This window comes from Phyllobates terribilis, unplaced genomic scaffold (genome assembly GCF_046119375.1).
Source record: "Phyllobates terribilis strain yellow unplaced genomic scaffold, ASM4611937v1 Scaffold_1__5_contigs__length_1240528914, whole genome shotgun sequence".
NCBI classification, from domain to species: domain Eukaryota; kingdom Metazoa; phylum Chordata; class Amphibia; order Anura; family Dendrobatidae; genus Phyllobates; species Phyllobates terribilis.
Genome location: NW_027362761.1, coordinates 21,207,531 through 21,224,678, shown reverse-complemented (window position 1 = coordinate 21,224,678; position 17,148 = coordinate 21,207,531). Strand labels below are relative to the sequence as shown.

The window sequence follows — 17,148 nt, the reverse complement described above, 5'->3', positions numbered from 1 at the left end:
GTGATTAAAAACAAAAAAAAATTATGATAAATTTATTAAAAGGCTAAAAGTAAAAACTGGGACAGTCCCCAGAAACTTTACCAAGCCACTCCAGTAGATCTGACGCTTTTTGACCTTGTGAAAGAAGATGTCATCAGTGGAGATATAGAAGCATTGAATGACACTAGCGCCGCCCCACACCTTCTAGCTTTGTTTGAGGGGCAACTCTGGTGTTACTCAATACTTCTATCTCTGCCCCTGATGACATCTTAGTTAGAAGCAGAGTGCATGCCCTGCACTCACCACTCCCACAGATCCTATTACCATAGATCAATTGCAGCGTTGCCTCCTGTTGATGATCTGTCCCAGAAGGGGAGATAGATACTGCAGGAAAGTCAGTGCAGCCCCAGCCTCCTGTGACATCCCATTGTGAGACTCCTCTCAAAGAAAACATCACAGGAAGTGCAGTAAAAAAGCACATTTAGGGATTAGATAGATAGTGAGAAGTGTAGGGTATTTTATAATAAAATACAAAAAAGTAGCAGTTCAGCTCACCAGCTTAGTGCACGGTCAAAAAAAGCTCAAAGCAGAAAGTCCAGGAAGAGACCAGCACTCCCTTCATTCATAAAAAAAGGCTTTTAATCCAATAAAGATAAAATTAGGAACAGTTCACACAGCAGTACTCCATGAGGCATAGAGGGAAACCATAAAAAGATAAGGTAAGCCGTTTCTGACCTTTCTGGTTTTTAATCATTGCCAGTTTCTGACCTTTGGGGTCCTTAATCACTGCCAGTTTCAGACATTTGTGGTCCTTAATCATTGCGAGTTTCTGACCTTTGTGGTACTTAAAGAAGATATCCATTACTTTTTGTTATCCCCCCAATGTATTCCCCAGGGGCTCATAAGGGTTTTTGTAATTACCTTGCGTTGCAGTTACTGCCTGTGAGCGGCGCTCACAGGCAGTCCAGCATCCACAGCCCAGCATCCACCGTGGGACACAGAAGTAAGTCACCCTCGGCTGCAGCCGGAACTTGACGTGACATTAGTGGATGTCAGAGCCGGCTGCAGCCGGGGGTCACGTGATGCCTGTGAGCGGCCAGTGATAGCACCGCTCACAGGCAGTAACTGCAATGCAAGGTATTTACAAAACACTTATGGGCCCCGGAGGGAATACATTAGGGGGATAATAAAAAGTAGTGGACAACACCTTTAACCACTGCCAGTGATTAAGGACCACAAAGGTCAGAAACGTGTTGCCTTTTCTTTTTATAGTTTCCCTCTGTCTCATGGAGTACTGCTGTGTGAACTGTTCCTTATTTTATCTTTATTGGAATAAAAGCCTTTTTATGGATGAAGCAAGTGCTGTTCTCTTCCTGGACTTTTTATTTTATAATAAAACTCATTACAAAACTGCTTAGTGCAACATCTGTGCCAATTCGTGCCTCCTGTGTATCTGCTTTGGCTGCTGTGAAGCAGCGTGTCTTTGTTGCTTGTGATGAGTGACAGTGACGCGCCCAAGGGATGGGGACTCGGCGCCCGGGCTTTGCTGTTTGGTTTTGGGGGATGCCGTGGTGGCCGGCTCCCGGGCCCATACCCTGGGGTCACTCTTTAAAAGGAAGAAGGAATGGTGGGGAAAAGGTGTATGGGATAGGAAAGAGTTCGTGACGCCACCCGTGGTGTCTGGTGAGGATCACCAGCGCTGCTACAGTCCTCTGAGGCCGGTGGTCAGGCAGCTTAGTTGGTGCGGCTCCCCACAGGTGGAGCGGGCCCTCAGGGCAGCATAGGAGAAGGGGTGCAGGACAGAGGGGACCCAGTCGGGTCGGAAGAAGAATAGGCACACTCACAACAGTTCACTTCAGTACCTTTACTGGTGGTGTTTCAGGCACGATCCAGGGCACTGTAGGGTGAAGGGTGCACTTCAGGACTCTCCCCAGAGAGCGGGTGTGGGGCCTCCTGTTTCTTGCCTTTTCCTGATAAGTTTATGACCTGCCTGAAGCTAGGCCTAACTTGGTCTCTGTCTTGCACCTGCTGACCTGGTGGTAGGGCCTTCTGTTGGAGATCACACTCCCTGGTCTCTTGGGCCTCAGTGATTCCTGACCCTGGTATATCAGTCAGCTTTTGGTGTTCCTGGGACATGTAGTTCGCCAGGGGTTCCGGTTGTTTCTGCTGGTCCTAGAGATCCTTGCAGGCACAGACCCGGTGTCCGGTAAATGGTCTTGGGGTGAGCTGGCTAAGCTCCTCTGCCCCCTACGTAGCTCGCTGCTCCACTTGCCTTCGACCACGCTCGGGGCCCTCACTAGGCTTCACACTGGCAGTAGGCCTCGCTACTCTTCACCGCTCTTATGGCGTCGGCACGCCTTAGGCTCAATGACTGAGCTTTATGAGTCTGAACTCTCTCTAGAGGGACTGGAACTACCTCTGTCCCCTGAGGAAACTGTTCTCTAGACTGCACTGCCTAGCTCCACCTTCCCTTTTTATATACCTATCGGGCTCCCTCTGCTGGTCTGAGGTGGAAGGTGGAGGTGTGTGTATGCTACGAGGGCCTCTTGTGGAGGAATCCGTCCATGCACCCCTCTAGGATCTGTGGCACCAACGCACAGCAGGGCGCCACATTCCCCCCTACCAAAGCTCAGTACTCCCGGACTGAAGTACTTTTTATAACAACAATAATAACAATCTTCCCTTTATGGGAGGCACTTGCTTGAACGTTACATAATAAAACATTATAAATAATAAATAAATATGTACAATTTGATAAACAATCACAGAATTCAAGTCTCTTCCGGTGAGGTTCCCACAGGATGTCCATCTCACAGGGTAGAGTACTTGGTAGCTTGAGGGACCTGTCCCAAACCCTCCACGTAGGCCCTGGGGTGGCTGCAAGGCATGGCGATCCTGAGTTGGACCTCAGTTAGTGCCACACCAGACAGGTTTTTCTTCTGAGGTCACCTAAAGGGGCACTCCAGGGAGTGCAATCATTTACAAAAAGCAGTTTTTGGGCTGCACATAGTCCTCAGCAACAAAGTTCTGAATATACGCTGACGGGTAGTTAGAGGTAAACAAGAAAAGTGTCCATTTCACTTAAATTGTCCATTACAAGGCAAAACACAAGTTAATAAATACATACATGAAAATACACAATATAATACCCCAGGGGCAACTATTTACACTGTCAGAGTTTCCTTCTTTACTTTCTGTATCTGACAGGGGTCTGACCTCGTGTGCTACGTGTCGACCTACGTGGTACTGGGATGCGTAGTATTTGCACTACCTCCCATGCTGTCAGTTCTAAGTGTTGGGGAACTGCAGGGTTGCCTTAACCTCTCTACAGGACTGGCAAGTATACCATTGGCTGGGCCTTCTTGCTCTGCTCCAACCGGGGATCCTTCTTCTGGGGATTCTTCTTGAGCAGGCTCTTCTGAAGCACTTATAGGCTCTACTTGCTGTGGAGGGTCTTCTGGCTGTTGAAAGAAGTGGATCACAGGTATTATTACTGCTCCTCCTAGTTGAGGCCAATCTGCCGGGATATCTCCTAAGTCAGTATGGAGTACAGCTTCTTTAGGCTCCTCCGGTACGGTGAGAGGCACTTCTTCTTGTGGCTTTAGCAGGTCTGGACACAACTTCAGATGGTCACTAGATACCGTTGCAGTCGTTATTCCTCCGTCTTTGCTAATCAAACAGGTCTTCTTGTTATCAAATCTTGAATTTAACACAGTGTAGGGTTCTCTCTCCCACTGGTCATCAAGTTTGTGGTTTCTCCTCTTCCTTTTTAACACCACTTCTCCTGGTGTGAAGGGTTCTGCGGGAGCACTTTTATTGTAGTGGGCTTCCTGCTTGTCCCTTACCCGAGTGAGATTGTCTTCGACACAGGCCTGTACTCTTCTGTACTGCTCCTGTCTGGTCGTGTCCCAGTCCTCAGTGGACATATCTCCTTCTGGTTCTACTACACCAAGCTCCAGGTCCATGAGCAACTTCCCAGGTCTTGCTCACATGAGATATGCTGGAGTGCAATTGGTGGAACTCACAGGTATGTGGTTGTACAGATCTACCAGGTCAGGTAGTAGGTCTGGCCACTGATTTCTCTCCTCTAGTGGTAAGGTCTTCAGCAGGTCGTTGACGATGTTATTCATCTTTTCACAGAGACCGTTGGTTTGGGGGTGGTACGGTGTAGTCCGGATCTTTTTACACCCGTACAAATGGCAGAACTCCTTGAACAGTTCGGCTTCAAAGGCTGGGCCTTGATCCGTCAGCACCTGCTCCGGGTATCCATGGGGTCTGCAGAAGTACGCTTGAAACATCTTCGCCGCAGTTTCTGCCGTCAGATCCTTGACGGGGCGACCACCAGGAACCGGGAGTAGTGATCCACCATGGTCAGGGCATAGGAATATCCTGACCTGCTGGGTGACAGCTTGACATGATCCAGGGCCACGATCTCTAAAGGTCGAGTTGTCTTGATGGGTTGCAGGGGTGCCTTCTGGCTGCTGTAGTTTTTTCTTCTGAGGCTACAGGGTCCACAATTCCGGCATCACCTCTCAATGGAACTGCGCATTCCTAACCAATAAAACCGACACTTCAGCAGGGTTTCTAGCTTCTTCCAGCCAAAGTGCCCCACCTGATCGTGGTAGGCTTCCAACACCATCTGGATGTCTGTCTTGGGCACCACTATCTGCTATACCATCTCATGGGTTTTGGGGTTGACGTACCTCCGGCACAGTTTCTCTCTATAGATGAACAACCGGCTCTTCTCATTCCACAGCTGCTTGGCTTGTAGAGACGCTTCCTTCTCCAGGGAGGAACCTTCCTGGGTTATCAGCTCTTTGATACGGCTGACAACCGGGTCGCTGTCCTGGGTCTCCTTCCAGCTGTGGTGAGGCAGGGGGTTTAACGTTTTACCGCGAAGCCTCCTGGAGGCTCGTTGCTCGTGGACCATCCCATTCCGATGAAAGGCAGGTAGTTCAATCTCCTCCAGGTCATCCACTTTTTCAGTGTCTGACTGGTGAGGCATCCTGGACAGGGCATCGGCGTTGGCGTTCTTGCGGCCCGCCCGGTACTTAATAGTGAATTGGTAGTTTGACAGCCGAGCCATCCATCGTTGTTCCATGGCTTCTCGCTTGGCTGTTTCTAGATAGGTCAAGGGGTTGTTGTCAGTGAAGGCAGTGAACTTACTGGAGGCTAGGTAGTGCTTGAACCGCTCGGTGATGGCCCAGACCAGGGCCAGGAACTCCAACTTGAAGCTGCTATAGTTCTCTGGGTTCCTCTCGGTCGGTCGGAGCTTCCGGCTTGCATAGGCGATCACCTTCTCTTTGCCATTCTGCTTCTGACTCAGTACAGCTCCTAATCCTTCGTTGCTGGCATCAGTGTACAGCAGGAACGGTTGGCTGTAGTCAGGGTAGGCTAGGATCACTTTGCCGGTCAGGATCTCCTTCATCACATTAAAGGATTCAGCTTGCTCCTTACCCCACTGGAACGGGGGATTTCTGCCTCTGGGGGACTGTCCTACCAGGAGGTCTTGCAGAGGCGCCGCTTTCTTAGTATAGTCCTTCACAAACCTCCGGTAATACCCGACTAGTCCCAGGAACTGATGTACCTACTTGAGGCTCTTCGGCTCCGGCCATTTCTGGATGGCAGTGACCTTCTCCGGGTCTGGTGCTACTCCCTCTGGACTAACGATGTGCCCCAGGTACTGTACCTTTCGCTTGAGCAGGTGGCACTTTGAGGGCTTCAGCTTCATCCCATACCGAGACAGCGACTCAAATACCTCCGCCATGTGCTTTAAGTGGTCCTCATACGTTTTGGAGTACACTATCACGTCGTCCAGGTATAGTAGTACAGTCTCGAAGTTGCGGTGTCCCAGACAGCACTCCATCAATCTCTGGAACATTCCGGGGGCGTTGCAGAGTCCAAACGGCATACTATTGAACTCGCAGAGTCCCATCGGGGTGGTGAAGGCCGTCTTCTCCCGATCCTCCTCAGCAACAGCTACTTGCCTGTACCCACTAGTGAGGTCAAGGGTGGAGAAGTAATTTGCATACTTTAAGGCAGCCAGGGATTCCTCTATACATGGTAAAGGGTATGCATCTTTATGTGTAATGTGATTTACTTGCCTGTAATCTACACACATTCTCATGCTTCCGTCCTTTTTCTGGACTAGAACTAGGGGAGCTGCCCAGGGACTACAACTATCCCTTACTACCCCTGCCTTCTTCATGTCGTGCAACATCTCCTTCGCCTTCTGGTAGTGTGATGGTGGTATAGGCCTGTAACGTTCTTTGATGGGTGAATGGTCACCTGTGGGGATATGGTGTTAAACCCCCTTAATCCTCCCAAAGTCAAGTGGGTGCTTACCGAATACTTGCTCGTATTCCTGAACCACCCGGTGTATACCCTGCTTCTGATGGGCAGGAGTGGTGTCTGTCCCAACATGGAGCTGTTGACACCAATCCTCCACCTGGGTTGCCGGGCCATTATCCTCTACTTTGTCTGGTGAGGTTAAGGACTCCGCCGTGTGTATGGAGTTGTTATTTACTGTGTACAGTTTGGCAACAGTGGCATAGCGTGGTAATCTAACCTCGTCCTCCCCATAGTTTAGGAGGCGTACGGGCACCCTCCCATTGCATACATCCACTACCCCTCTGGCAGTCAAGAGTGTAGGCCTATGTTCCGAGCTAAGGGGCTCTACTACCACCTGGTAGCTCCGTCCTTTGAGACCTATTGCTGTTCTACACCAAATCAGCATTTCACTCATCGGGGGAATCACAATGGGTACCGGGTCTGTCACCCGTACATTACCAATTTCACCGCCTGTTAGCTTTACCTGTTGCTGGTACATAAGGGCTCGGATCTCTTTCTGAAGCGCCCTTCTCTGCCCTGGTCTGGCAGTGTCAGCTATCTGTTGGAGCAAGAACACCACTTCTCCCAAACAGTTACTAACAATATTAGTGCCAAGTACCATATACAAGTTTGTATCATCAGGATTAGTCTCTACTACAATTAGTCCCTGGTCCTTCAGTTCCACTCTTCCCACCTTTACTGCCACATCCTTAACCCCGACTAGGTTAAGGGGGAGGCCGTTTAAGGCATAAACGGAAAGGTTTGGAGCTGGTGGGCTTAGGTCATCCATGGACCAGAACCTTTTGTAGAGGACGTCAGGCATGATGGTTACCTGAGATCCTGTGTCCAGCAGAGCGGATGTTGTGATGCCGTCCAGCACAACGGACAGGAAAGGTCTTCCTCCCACGAACCTGCTGTACTTGTTAGAACTCTCCTGTTAGGTTTTTTTTAGTTTGCTGGTCACATGACCTTTTTTGCCTATTTAATCCTGCTCCGCCCTTCTGGCCTTGCTGGACTTCATTGTAATTTCAACTCTTAAGCTAGCCTGGTGCTTTGTTACCTTTCTCCGTCAGTTTAGCTAGGTCTCTTGACCTCTATTTTCTATGTTGTTTCTTTGTCCTTTTCTGCTACAATTTCTGCTAGGAGGTTTCCATCTTACTCCCAGTCCCTAGTTCTTGTAGGGATCCCTCCCTCACATCTATAGGTCTTCGTACAGACTAGCTTAGGACTTTAGCGGGTCTGATCGCAGGATCAGGTTCCCCGTTACATCGTAGGGATCAAGCTTAGTTCTATTGTAGGGACAGATCTCCTGTCTTTCCTTAGTGCTTGTAGCAGATCATAACAGTAAGTCCAGCCCAAAAATTTCTCTAAGGAAAGACCTCCAGTTTCCATCATGGTGTCAGTTCAGGATTTGGCTCAACGCTTGCAGGGACTCTCTCTGATGGTGGCTGAGCTCCAACAACACGTGAGTAGCTGTGCTGGAGCGCATTTTGTAGAGCCAAAGGTACGTTTGCCTGATTTATTTTTTGGTGAACAACAAGATTTTTTTTCCTTTAAAAATGCTTGTTTATTGTATTTTCGTTTAAGACCCAGATCCTCTGGTGATGAATCACAGCGCATAGGGTTCATAATGTCACTTTTGCGCAAGGAACCTCAGGGATGGGTCTTTTCTCTCCAACCTAGTGATCCGTGCTTTAGATCAGTGGATAGTTTTTTTTCTGCTTTGGGGTTGTTGTATGATGATCCTGATCGTGTCTCATCAGCTGAGACGCAATTGAGACATTTGAGGCAGGGATCAGGTAATGTGGAAAATTATTGTACTCACTTCCGTCGGTGGTCTGCTCAGGTGGGGTGGAACGATTCTGCTCTGAAAAGTTTGTTTCTTGCAGGGCTAGGTGAAAGGGTTAAGGATCTGCTGATTGCTTATCCTACACCTGGAAACTTGCAGGAGGCAATGCAATTAGCTATACGGGTGGACAGGAGACTGCGTGCAAGGGTTAATTAGAGTAAATCCTCTGCCATGTCAGCTCCGAGTTCTGAGAGGGTCTGTACTGACATTGGAGAGCCGATGGAGATTGGGGCGATGTCACCCCGCTCTCAGGAAAAAGACCGCAGGTTTTCTGAAGGTTTGTGCTTTTATTGCAGAAAATCTGACCATTTCATTAAGAACTGTGTGCTTCTTATGAACAAAGAAAGAAAAAAGGTCAGTTACGCCCGTATAGCCTGTTTAAATACTAAGGGGGTATTTCTTTCTGCTACTACCGCTGCTCAGGAAGAATTAATTGAATTTCGGGTATTTGTGGATTGTGGTTCTACTCTGAATGTGATTGATGGGGGATTCTTGGAAAAACTTAAATTAAAACCCAAACCTTTGTCATCCCCTATTGCCGTGGTTTCTGTCGATGGCTCTCCCTTGAAATGTGTTACTCACAAGGTTTATGAATTTCCCCTCACTATTAATGGTATTCACCAAGAAAATTTGGATTTGGTGGTATTAAATAATTTGCCTTCTCCAGTAGTTTTGGGTTTGCCCTGGTTAAAATTGCACAATCCTGTACTGGATTGGTCTACCAATGAAATTAAGTCCTGGAGCCCTAAGTGTTATGACAAGTGTTGTAACGGGCGCATTGCTGCTGTGGATAAAGGGGAATTACCTGTACCTATTCAGGATTTTTGGAAAGTTTTTTCTGAGGAGGAGTCGCAAATTTTGCCTCCTCATAGAGACTATGATTGTACCATTGAATTTGTCCCTGGAGCGACTCTCCCTAAAAGTCGTTTATTTAATCTTACTATTCCTGAGAGAAAGGCTTTGGAGGAATACATACAGACGAGCTTGGCCGCCGGTCATATCAGACCCTCTAAGTCACCTGTGGCTGTTGGATTTTTTTTTGTTAAAAAAAAGGACGGCGGTTTACGTCCTTGTCTGGACTTTTGCGAGATTAATAAAATTACTGTACGCAATCCTTACCCACTGCCATTGATTCCTGATTTGTTTAACCAGTTAGTGGGGGCCAAGTGGTTCTCTAAAATTAATCTGCGGGGGGCATACAATCTGTTGCGCATGAAGGAGGGTGACGAATGGAAGACTGCTTTTAACACTCCTGTGGGTCATTTTGAGAATCTGGTGATGCCTTTTGGTCTTACCAATGCACCAGCATTTTTTCAGAATCTTATTAATGACCTTTGATCGGCAAAAATGTGGTTGTGTATTTGGATGACATTTTGATTTATTCGCCTGATCTGGAGTCTCATTGGCGGAGCGTACGTGAGGTATTACAGTTATTGATTGACAATTCGCTTTTTGCTAAGCTGGAGAAGTGTGAGTTCGCTGTACAGAGAATTCGTTTTTTGGGCTACATTATCTCCAGCGAGGGTTTTGAGATGGACCCGGTGAAAGTTCAAGCTTTGCAGGAATGGCCTAGGCCTATTGGTTTGAAATCGATACAGAGGTTTTTGGGTTTCGCCAATTACTACAGAAAATTCATTAAAAATTTTTCTATTATTGTTAAACCACTGACCGATCTCACCAGGAAAGGTGCTAATACGGTTCAGTGGACTACTGAGGCCATTGAAGCTTTTGTGTTTCTAAAGGAGAGGTTCAGCTCTGCCCCCATCCTTATGCAGCCTAATATGACTAAGCCGTTTTTGGTTGAGGTTGATGCTTCTTCTGTGGGGGTCGGTGCGGTGTTGTCTCAGGAAATCAAGGATGGAGTACATCCCTGTGCCTTTTTTTCAAAAAAATTTTCTGAGACGGAACTTAATTACGATATTGGTAATCGGGAATTTCTGGCTATTAAACTCGCATTTGAACACTGGCGTCATCTCTTGGAAGGTGCTGAATTTCCCATTCAGGTTTTCACTGATCATAAAAATCTGATCTATCTTGATGCTGCCAAGCGCTTGAATGCCCGTCAGGCTAGGTGGGCACTTTTTTTTTCGCGGTTTAATTTTTCTGTTACTTACATCCCGGGTACCAAGAATGTTAAAGCTGATGCTTTGTCTCGCAGCTTTTCTCCCATGGTCGGTGCTGAGGAGGAGGAGAGCATTTTACAAGAAGGTGTTGTGATTGCTGCATTGGACTCCGTTTTGGAAGATGAGATTCTTAAAGCCCAGGAGAATGCCCCATCTAACACTCCCCATGGGAGGTTGTTTGTGCCTAGGACCTTTAGGAGAGATTTGTTTGTTGAGTGTCATGAGTCCCGAACACTGTCCTCCAGTTGCTGAGAGCAGTTGTAGAGCCTCATCCGGAGGTCTGTCTCAGTACGATTCTCAAAGACAGTTTGTAACTTTTTAAAGATTGCGGACACTGACTCCTGGTCTGCGGCCAACCAGGTTTCTACTTCTCGCTTCGCAGCACCAGTCAGTTGTCCTAATACAACAGCGGCTCTTTGCTTGTCTGTCATAGAGTACATGTCCAGTATACCGCATATTTTCCGTTTAACTCCAGACAGGGTATCTGGTTTGCCGCTGTACTGGGGGAGCCACTTCGCTCCAGGGATGTACGGTAGGTGCCTTGGGTATGACAGGGGTTACAGGCCCTGCTGGTGGAGCGGCTGCTTCGGCCTGCTCGGCGCCGAGCACGGGTTGAACTTCAGGGCGGTTAACCGGTACTCCGGCGTTGTGCTGTTCTTCGGACATTCTGGTGCCCCCCTAGCGAACCGTGGCCTACCTTCTTTTCTTTTCTTCCGGTAGGCTGCAGCTCTGCAGGTGACGGTCTTCTTCAGGACCTTGCGTCGCTTGCGTCCTAGGTCAGAGCGTTCAATGGCGCTCCTTCCAGGACCTGGTGCTTCCTGGTTTGACGTCGAGGCGTGGGGCGTGTCCGGGGCTTCATGCGCTTTAGCAGGTACGCCTCTCAGTTTCCCGCGGTTACGCCCTTCTTCCCGCTCGGCGACTCAACAATGGCGGCGATCTTCGCCACAGTTAAATACACAGTTCAGAATAAAGGCGCACAGTACCCGGTGGCAACAGGCACAACACTCCATCGTTGCAGCGGCACGGAATCCTGTTCGTGACGCCAGGAAGAGATGACGCGCCCAAGGGTTCGGGACTCGGCGCTCGGGCCTTGCTGTTTGGTTTTGGGGGATGCTGTGGTGGCCGGCTCCCAGGCCTGTACCCTGGGGTCACTCTTTAAAAGGAAGAAGGAATGGTGGGGAAAAGGTGTATGGGATAGGAAAGAGTTTGTGACGCCACCCGTGGTGTCTGGTGAGGATCACCAGCGCTGCTACAGTTCTCTGAGGCCGGTGGTCAGGCAGCTTAGTTGGTGCGGCTCCCCACAGGTGGAGCGGGGCCTCAGGGCAGCGTAGGAGAAGGGGTGCAGGACAGAGGGGACCCATCCGGGTCGGAAGAAGAATAGGCACACTCACAACAGTTCACTTCAGTACCTTTACTGGTGGTGTTTCAGGCACAATCCAGGGCACTGTAGGGTGAACGGTGCACTTCAGGACTCTCCCCAGTGAGTGGGTGTGGGGCCTCCTGTTTCTTGCCTTTTCCTGATAAGTTTATGACCTGCCTGAAGCTAGGCCTAACTTGGTCTCTGTCTTGCACCTGCTGACCTGGTGGTAGGGCCTTCTGTTGGAGATCACACTCCCTGGTCTCTTGAGCTTCAGTGATTCCTGACCCTGGTATATCAGTCAGCTTTTGGTGTTCCTGGGACATGTAGTTCGCCAGGGGTTACGGTTGTTTCTGCTGGTCCTAGAGATCCTTGCAGACACGGACACGGTGTCCGGTAAATGGTCTTGGGGTGAGCTGGCTAAGCTCCTCTGCCCCCTACGTAGCTCGCTACTCCACTTGCCTTCAGCCACGCTCGGTGCCCTCACTAGGCTTCACACTGGCAGTAGGCCTCGCTACTCTTCACCGCTCTTATGGCGTCGGCATGCCTTAGGCTCACTGACTGAGCTTTATGAGTCTGAACTCTCTCTAGAGGGACTGGAACTACCTTTGTCCCCTGGGGAAACTGTTCTCTAGACTGCACTGCCTAGCTCCACCTTCCCTTTTTATATCCCTATTGGGCTCCCTCTGCTGGTCTGAGGTGGAAGGTGGAGGTGTGTGTATGCTACGAGGGCCTCTTGTGGAAGAATCCGTCCATGCACACCTCTAGGATCTGTGGCACCAATGCACAGCAGGGCGCCACAACAGCACCAGTCCTGGGACTTTCGGTGCTTCTTTATTAGAGAGCTATTGCTTTCATTTGATATAGGTTTTGAACACTCCTTCCTGAGAGCTCTGGGTATGGCAGTCAGCTATTTAAACCCCTGACGCTTTGACTCCACTGTCAGTCAATAGCATTGTTGTCTTGGTGAATACTGCTGTGCTCTGATACTGTTTGTTGTTCTGATTATTGCTCTGCTCTTTGATCTCAGCTTGACTTTTGACTACCCACTTGCTTTACGATTTTGTCTCTCAGGTGACCTCTTAGCTTTGACCCTGCTTGATGGTCCTTCTTTCTAGTTTGTGCCACTGAACAGCAGCTGACTCTGTAGCCCTTGTCCTGGTCCCCATACAGCAGTTAACAGGTGAAGGCCAGGGCGACCCCTCAGCTCTGAGAAACTGAGTATCTTGCACTAAGCCTGTTCATGGTAGCCATTTTGGAGCTGCCAGGTGACTACGAACAATGCCCGTGTGACGCTTAGGGTGTAAAGATAGAAGTTAAGAAAGGATATATTAGCTTTCAGAACACCCCTTTAAAGTGAACTTGTCATGTAGAAAATTGCTATTAATCTGCAGGTTAATAGCATTCTGAAGTTTAACGACGCCCACAATGTGAGCCCTGCTGCCTGGAGAAAATGAACTTTTATGTTCCCGGAAAGCTTGGGCTTTCAATCATATGGATGGGATGGCACGGCTTCAGTCACTGCTCATTGCATAGTGAGTGGTGGCTTTAACGGCACTCCGGCAATGACTGACAGCCAACTCTGCATTAAAGTCGGCTGTCAGTCAGTGCTGGGGGGTGGTTACAGCCGCTGCTCACTGTACTGAGCGATAACTTAAGCTGTGCTGGCCACATCTCTATGACTGAAAGCCTGACTGAAAGTTAATTTTCTCCCTGTAGCCAGGCTTTCGGTGCAGCAGCCGCACAGCTTCAGAACTCTAGTAACCTGCAGATTAATCCCATATGTGCAGGTTAATAGTGTTTTTTTACAGGACAGGTTCTCTTTAATTTTTCAGGCGAGTATAGAGCAAAATAAAAACAAGCGGCAGAGCCCTTGCAAGAACGATAGCAGAGAAGCCTAACGGAAACAACAACTGCCATTTTTCCTGAAGTTGCTTAGCCGGTGAGAATCAGCGTCCATATGCACATTGCCTCACAAGTAGTAAGTCAGTGAACAAATCCGCTAAATAGTAAAGATCTCAAAACGCATCTTAATATACCACAGGGACAAGCCCCCACTAATGCTAAACTAACAAATACAGACCTTTAGACATACATTATTCAGGACCCCAGAAAAGAACAGAACCTTATTGAAGACCCCTCTCACTACAGAAAACCTTCAGAGGAAAACTCCCTTTAAACACTCCCCAAACCCTTCTTAAACATTACTTCTTTGTAATTCTATATTGTCTGCAAATTCCACCACAGGCATCACCCGCAGCAATGCAGCCCCCCAAACCACACCACAGGCACCCCCCCAGTATTACAGTCCCTCCAAATCCCAAGCTTCCTCTCAGCATTGTACACCCTTCAAATCTCAAAACGCATACATCCCCCCAGCATTGCATGCCTCCCAAATCCCACCACAGGAATCACACCATCATTGCACACATCCCAAAGCGCACCAGAGGCATCACCCAGCATTATAGACCCTCAAAATGCCACCACAGTCATTACCCAGCATTTTAAAGCCTCAAAATCTCACCACAAGCATCCCCCAGCATTAAACACCCCCAAAAATCCCACCACAGATGTCCCTCCATCATCGCACACTCCCCAAAATCCCACCATAGACATCCCCAGAGCATTGCACACACCCCAAATCCCAACACAGGCATCTCCACAACATTGCACACACCCAAAATCTCATTACAGACATCCTCCAGCATTATAGATCCCCAAAATTTCACCACAGGCATCCCCCAAGAATTGCACACCCCTCAAATCCCACCACAGGAATCCCCACAGCATTGCACACACCCCAAATGCCACCACAGACATCCCCCAGCATTATTGACCCCCAAAATCTCACCACAGACATCCCCACAGCATTTCACACATCCCAGAACCATCCACAGGGATCCCGAGCATTATAGTCCCCCCAAATCACACCACAAGCATCCCCCAGCATTACAGTCCCCCCACAAATCCCACTGCAGGCATTCGCCAGCATTATAGACCCCCAAAATCCCACCACAAGCATTCCCTAGCATTACTGACCCCCAAATCCCAGCACAGGAACATTCGAGGAGACGGTAGTAAACTGTGTCGAAGGCAGAGGACAGTTGTAGAAGGAGAAGTATAGAGAATTGTCTGTTAGCTTTGGCTGTAAGTAAGTCATTAGTAATTTTGGTCAGGGTAGTTTCAGTGGAATGGTGGGGATAGAAGCCAGATTGTCGGTTGTCGAAGATAGAGTTAGATAAGGGGAAAGTTCAGCGTGAACATGTTGCTAAAGGAAAAAAAAAAGGAGCATGGACCCCACCTCCAAAAATCATACATTTGATCTAATGCCTCTCGGCAAAAATATATATAACTGAACATGAGGTTCTTAGTTTAACATTCTGATCAGACTGTATGAAGCCCACTGCCACGTCATGGCAAACCTCGTAGTGGGTCCTAACATTTCCTACCTGAACGGGAGCGGAGCCGTGCGCCAACCACCGCCACAGTGACAATGCACCAGCAGGGTGGGCGGCCTGGTGCCTCACAGCACCTATGCTGCAAGACCGAGTCCCCATGACTCCAGGCCACGCCGCCCCACAAGCGCAAAACCACAGCAACAATGGGCGACACACTGCACCAACACCACATGAAAGGAACAAAAAAAAAAACACTCACCTTCCTCAAGCTCTCAAGTGAGAGCAAAAATAGGCTGGACCCTCTTTGCAGTCTCCTGCTAATTAAAATCACCTGTGCCAAATGGGAGGAGTGCTGGTCCAAGAAAGGGGAAAGAATATGCAATGCAAAAAAAAGGAGCATGGACCGCACCTCCAAAAATCATACATTTGATCTAATGCCTCTCGGCAAAAATATATAACTGAACATGAGGTTCTTAGTTTAACATTCTGATCAGACTGCATGAAGCCCACTGCCACGTCACGAGCTGGAGGAAGGTGAGTCACAATGCTCCTTTCTTGTGGTGTTGGTGCAGTGTGTCGGCCATTGTTGCTGTGGCTTTGTGCTTTGGGGGCGGCGTGGCCTGGAGTCATGGGGATTTGGTCTTGCAGCATAGGTGCTGTGAGGCACCAGGCCGCCCACCCATCTGGTGCATTGTCGCTGTGGCGGTGGTTGGCGCACGGCTCCGCTCCCGTTCAGGTAGAAAATGTTAGGACCCACTACGAGGTTTGCCGTGACTACCTCTTGAAGCTCATCAAGAGAATGCCAAGAGTGTGCAAAGCAGTCATCAAAGCAAAAGGTGGCTACTTTGAAGAACCTAGAATATAAGACATATTTTCAGTTGTTTCACACTTTTTTTTTAAGTATATAATTCCACATGTGTTAATTCATAGTTTTGATGCCTTCAGTGTGAATGTACAATTTTCATAGTCATGAAAATGCAGAAAAATCTTTAAATGAGAAGGTGTGTCCAAACTTTTGGTTTGTACTGTATATGAGTAAAATAAATAAATATAGGATCTAGAACGCTACAAAGGCCGTGACTAATATGGAGGTGGGGGCCCAGCCCTGAGCTAATGCATCTCTAAAGAAAACATTTTTTGTAGTAATCGATAAAAAATATGTGTAGCCCTAAACATAAAGTATGAAAGTTATTCCCAAGACATTAGCAATTGAACAAGTGTTGACAGCTGGGACCAAGACAGGAACATGTTGGAAGGGGCAACAAGCTGAGATTGTGATGTTCAATTTATGTGTATTTAGCCACTTTGTAATGTGCTGTTTAAACATAACATCTCTCTTAATTGCAGGTATATAAGATGATGCTGTCTTGCTGGTCATTCCAACCATCTGAGCGGCCAACATTTAGTGTGCTAGAGAATCAGTGTGAACAGCTCCGCCGAGTATATCAGAGCGAGCCCTGCAATCTACACAGCAACATGTATGAAGATCAGTTTCAGTTCCGTTAAAATTGAATGCATATATTCTTATCAAATTGTGTCAATTTACAATGAAGGCAACTATAAAGACACATGTATTCCTCCTGAAATCTATGAAGTCTATTTTTTTCATTCCATTTAGTTACATTTTACAGTTAACTGTTAAATAGTTTGCATGTTAAAGATGAAGTCTAATAAATGTTTTAAAAATGATAAAAAGTGACACCCTATTGACCCTAATGACTTCTGAGCATCTACTTATATTGCTTTAGATCTTTCCCACAACTAATTCCAGGCTGTGCCCTCTTGTTCTCATGTTTAGTATTTATTACAACTGTAAGTACTGCTGCATCATGGCATTAGTTTAATGAACACTCTGCTGACAGGTTCCCAAACACACACACACTAGACACATACACACACTACATAAACACAGACAGATTACACACATACTACATAATACACCACAAAAACACACACAAACTACACAAATCCACTTACATACAAACACACACAACACTCACCAGTACTGTGTCTCTTCAACTAAGTTAAACTAAGTGTCTCTTCAGTACAGGTTTCTTCAACTAAGTTAAAAGCTCAGTGTTTATTGCACTGACTTCTGGACACAGAATTTTG

At 47.8% G+C, this 17,148-nt stretch overlaps 1 protein-coding gene across 1 annotated transcript in view; it reads left to right on the top strand.

Moving 5' to 3' along the window:
- Positions 1-16,642, top strand: part of JAK3 (Janus kinase 3) — a 792,993-nt gene extending 776,351 nt beyond the window's left edge. Inside the window, exon 24 of the mRNA XM_073658556.1 lies at positions 16,384-16,642. Coding sequence (XP_073514657.1) covers positions 16,384-16,542 — 159 coding nt within the window. The 3' untranslated portion in view covers positions 16,543-16,642. The remainder of the gene's footprint in view (positions 1-16,383) is intronic.
- Positions 16,643-17,148: the final 506 nt, after the last annotated feature.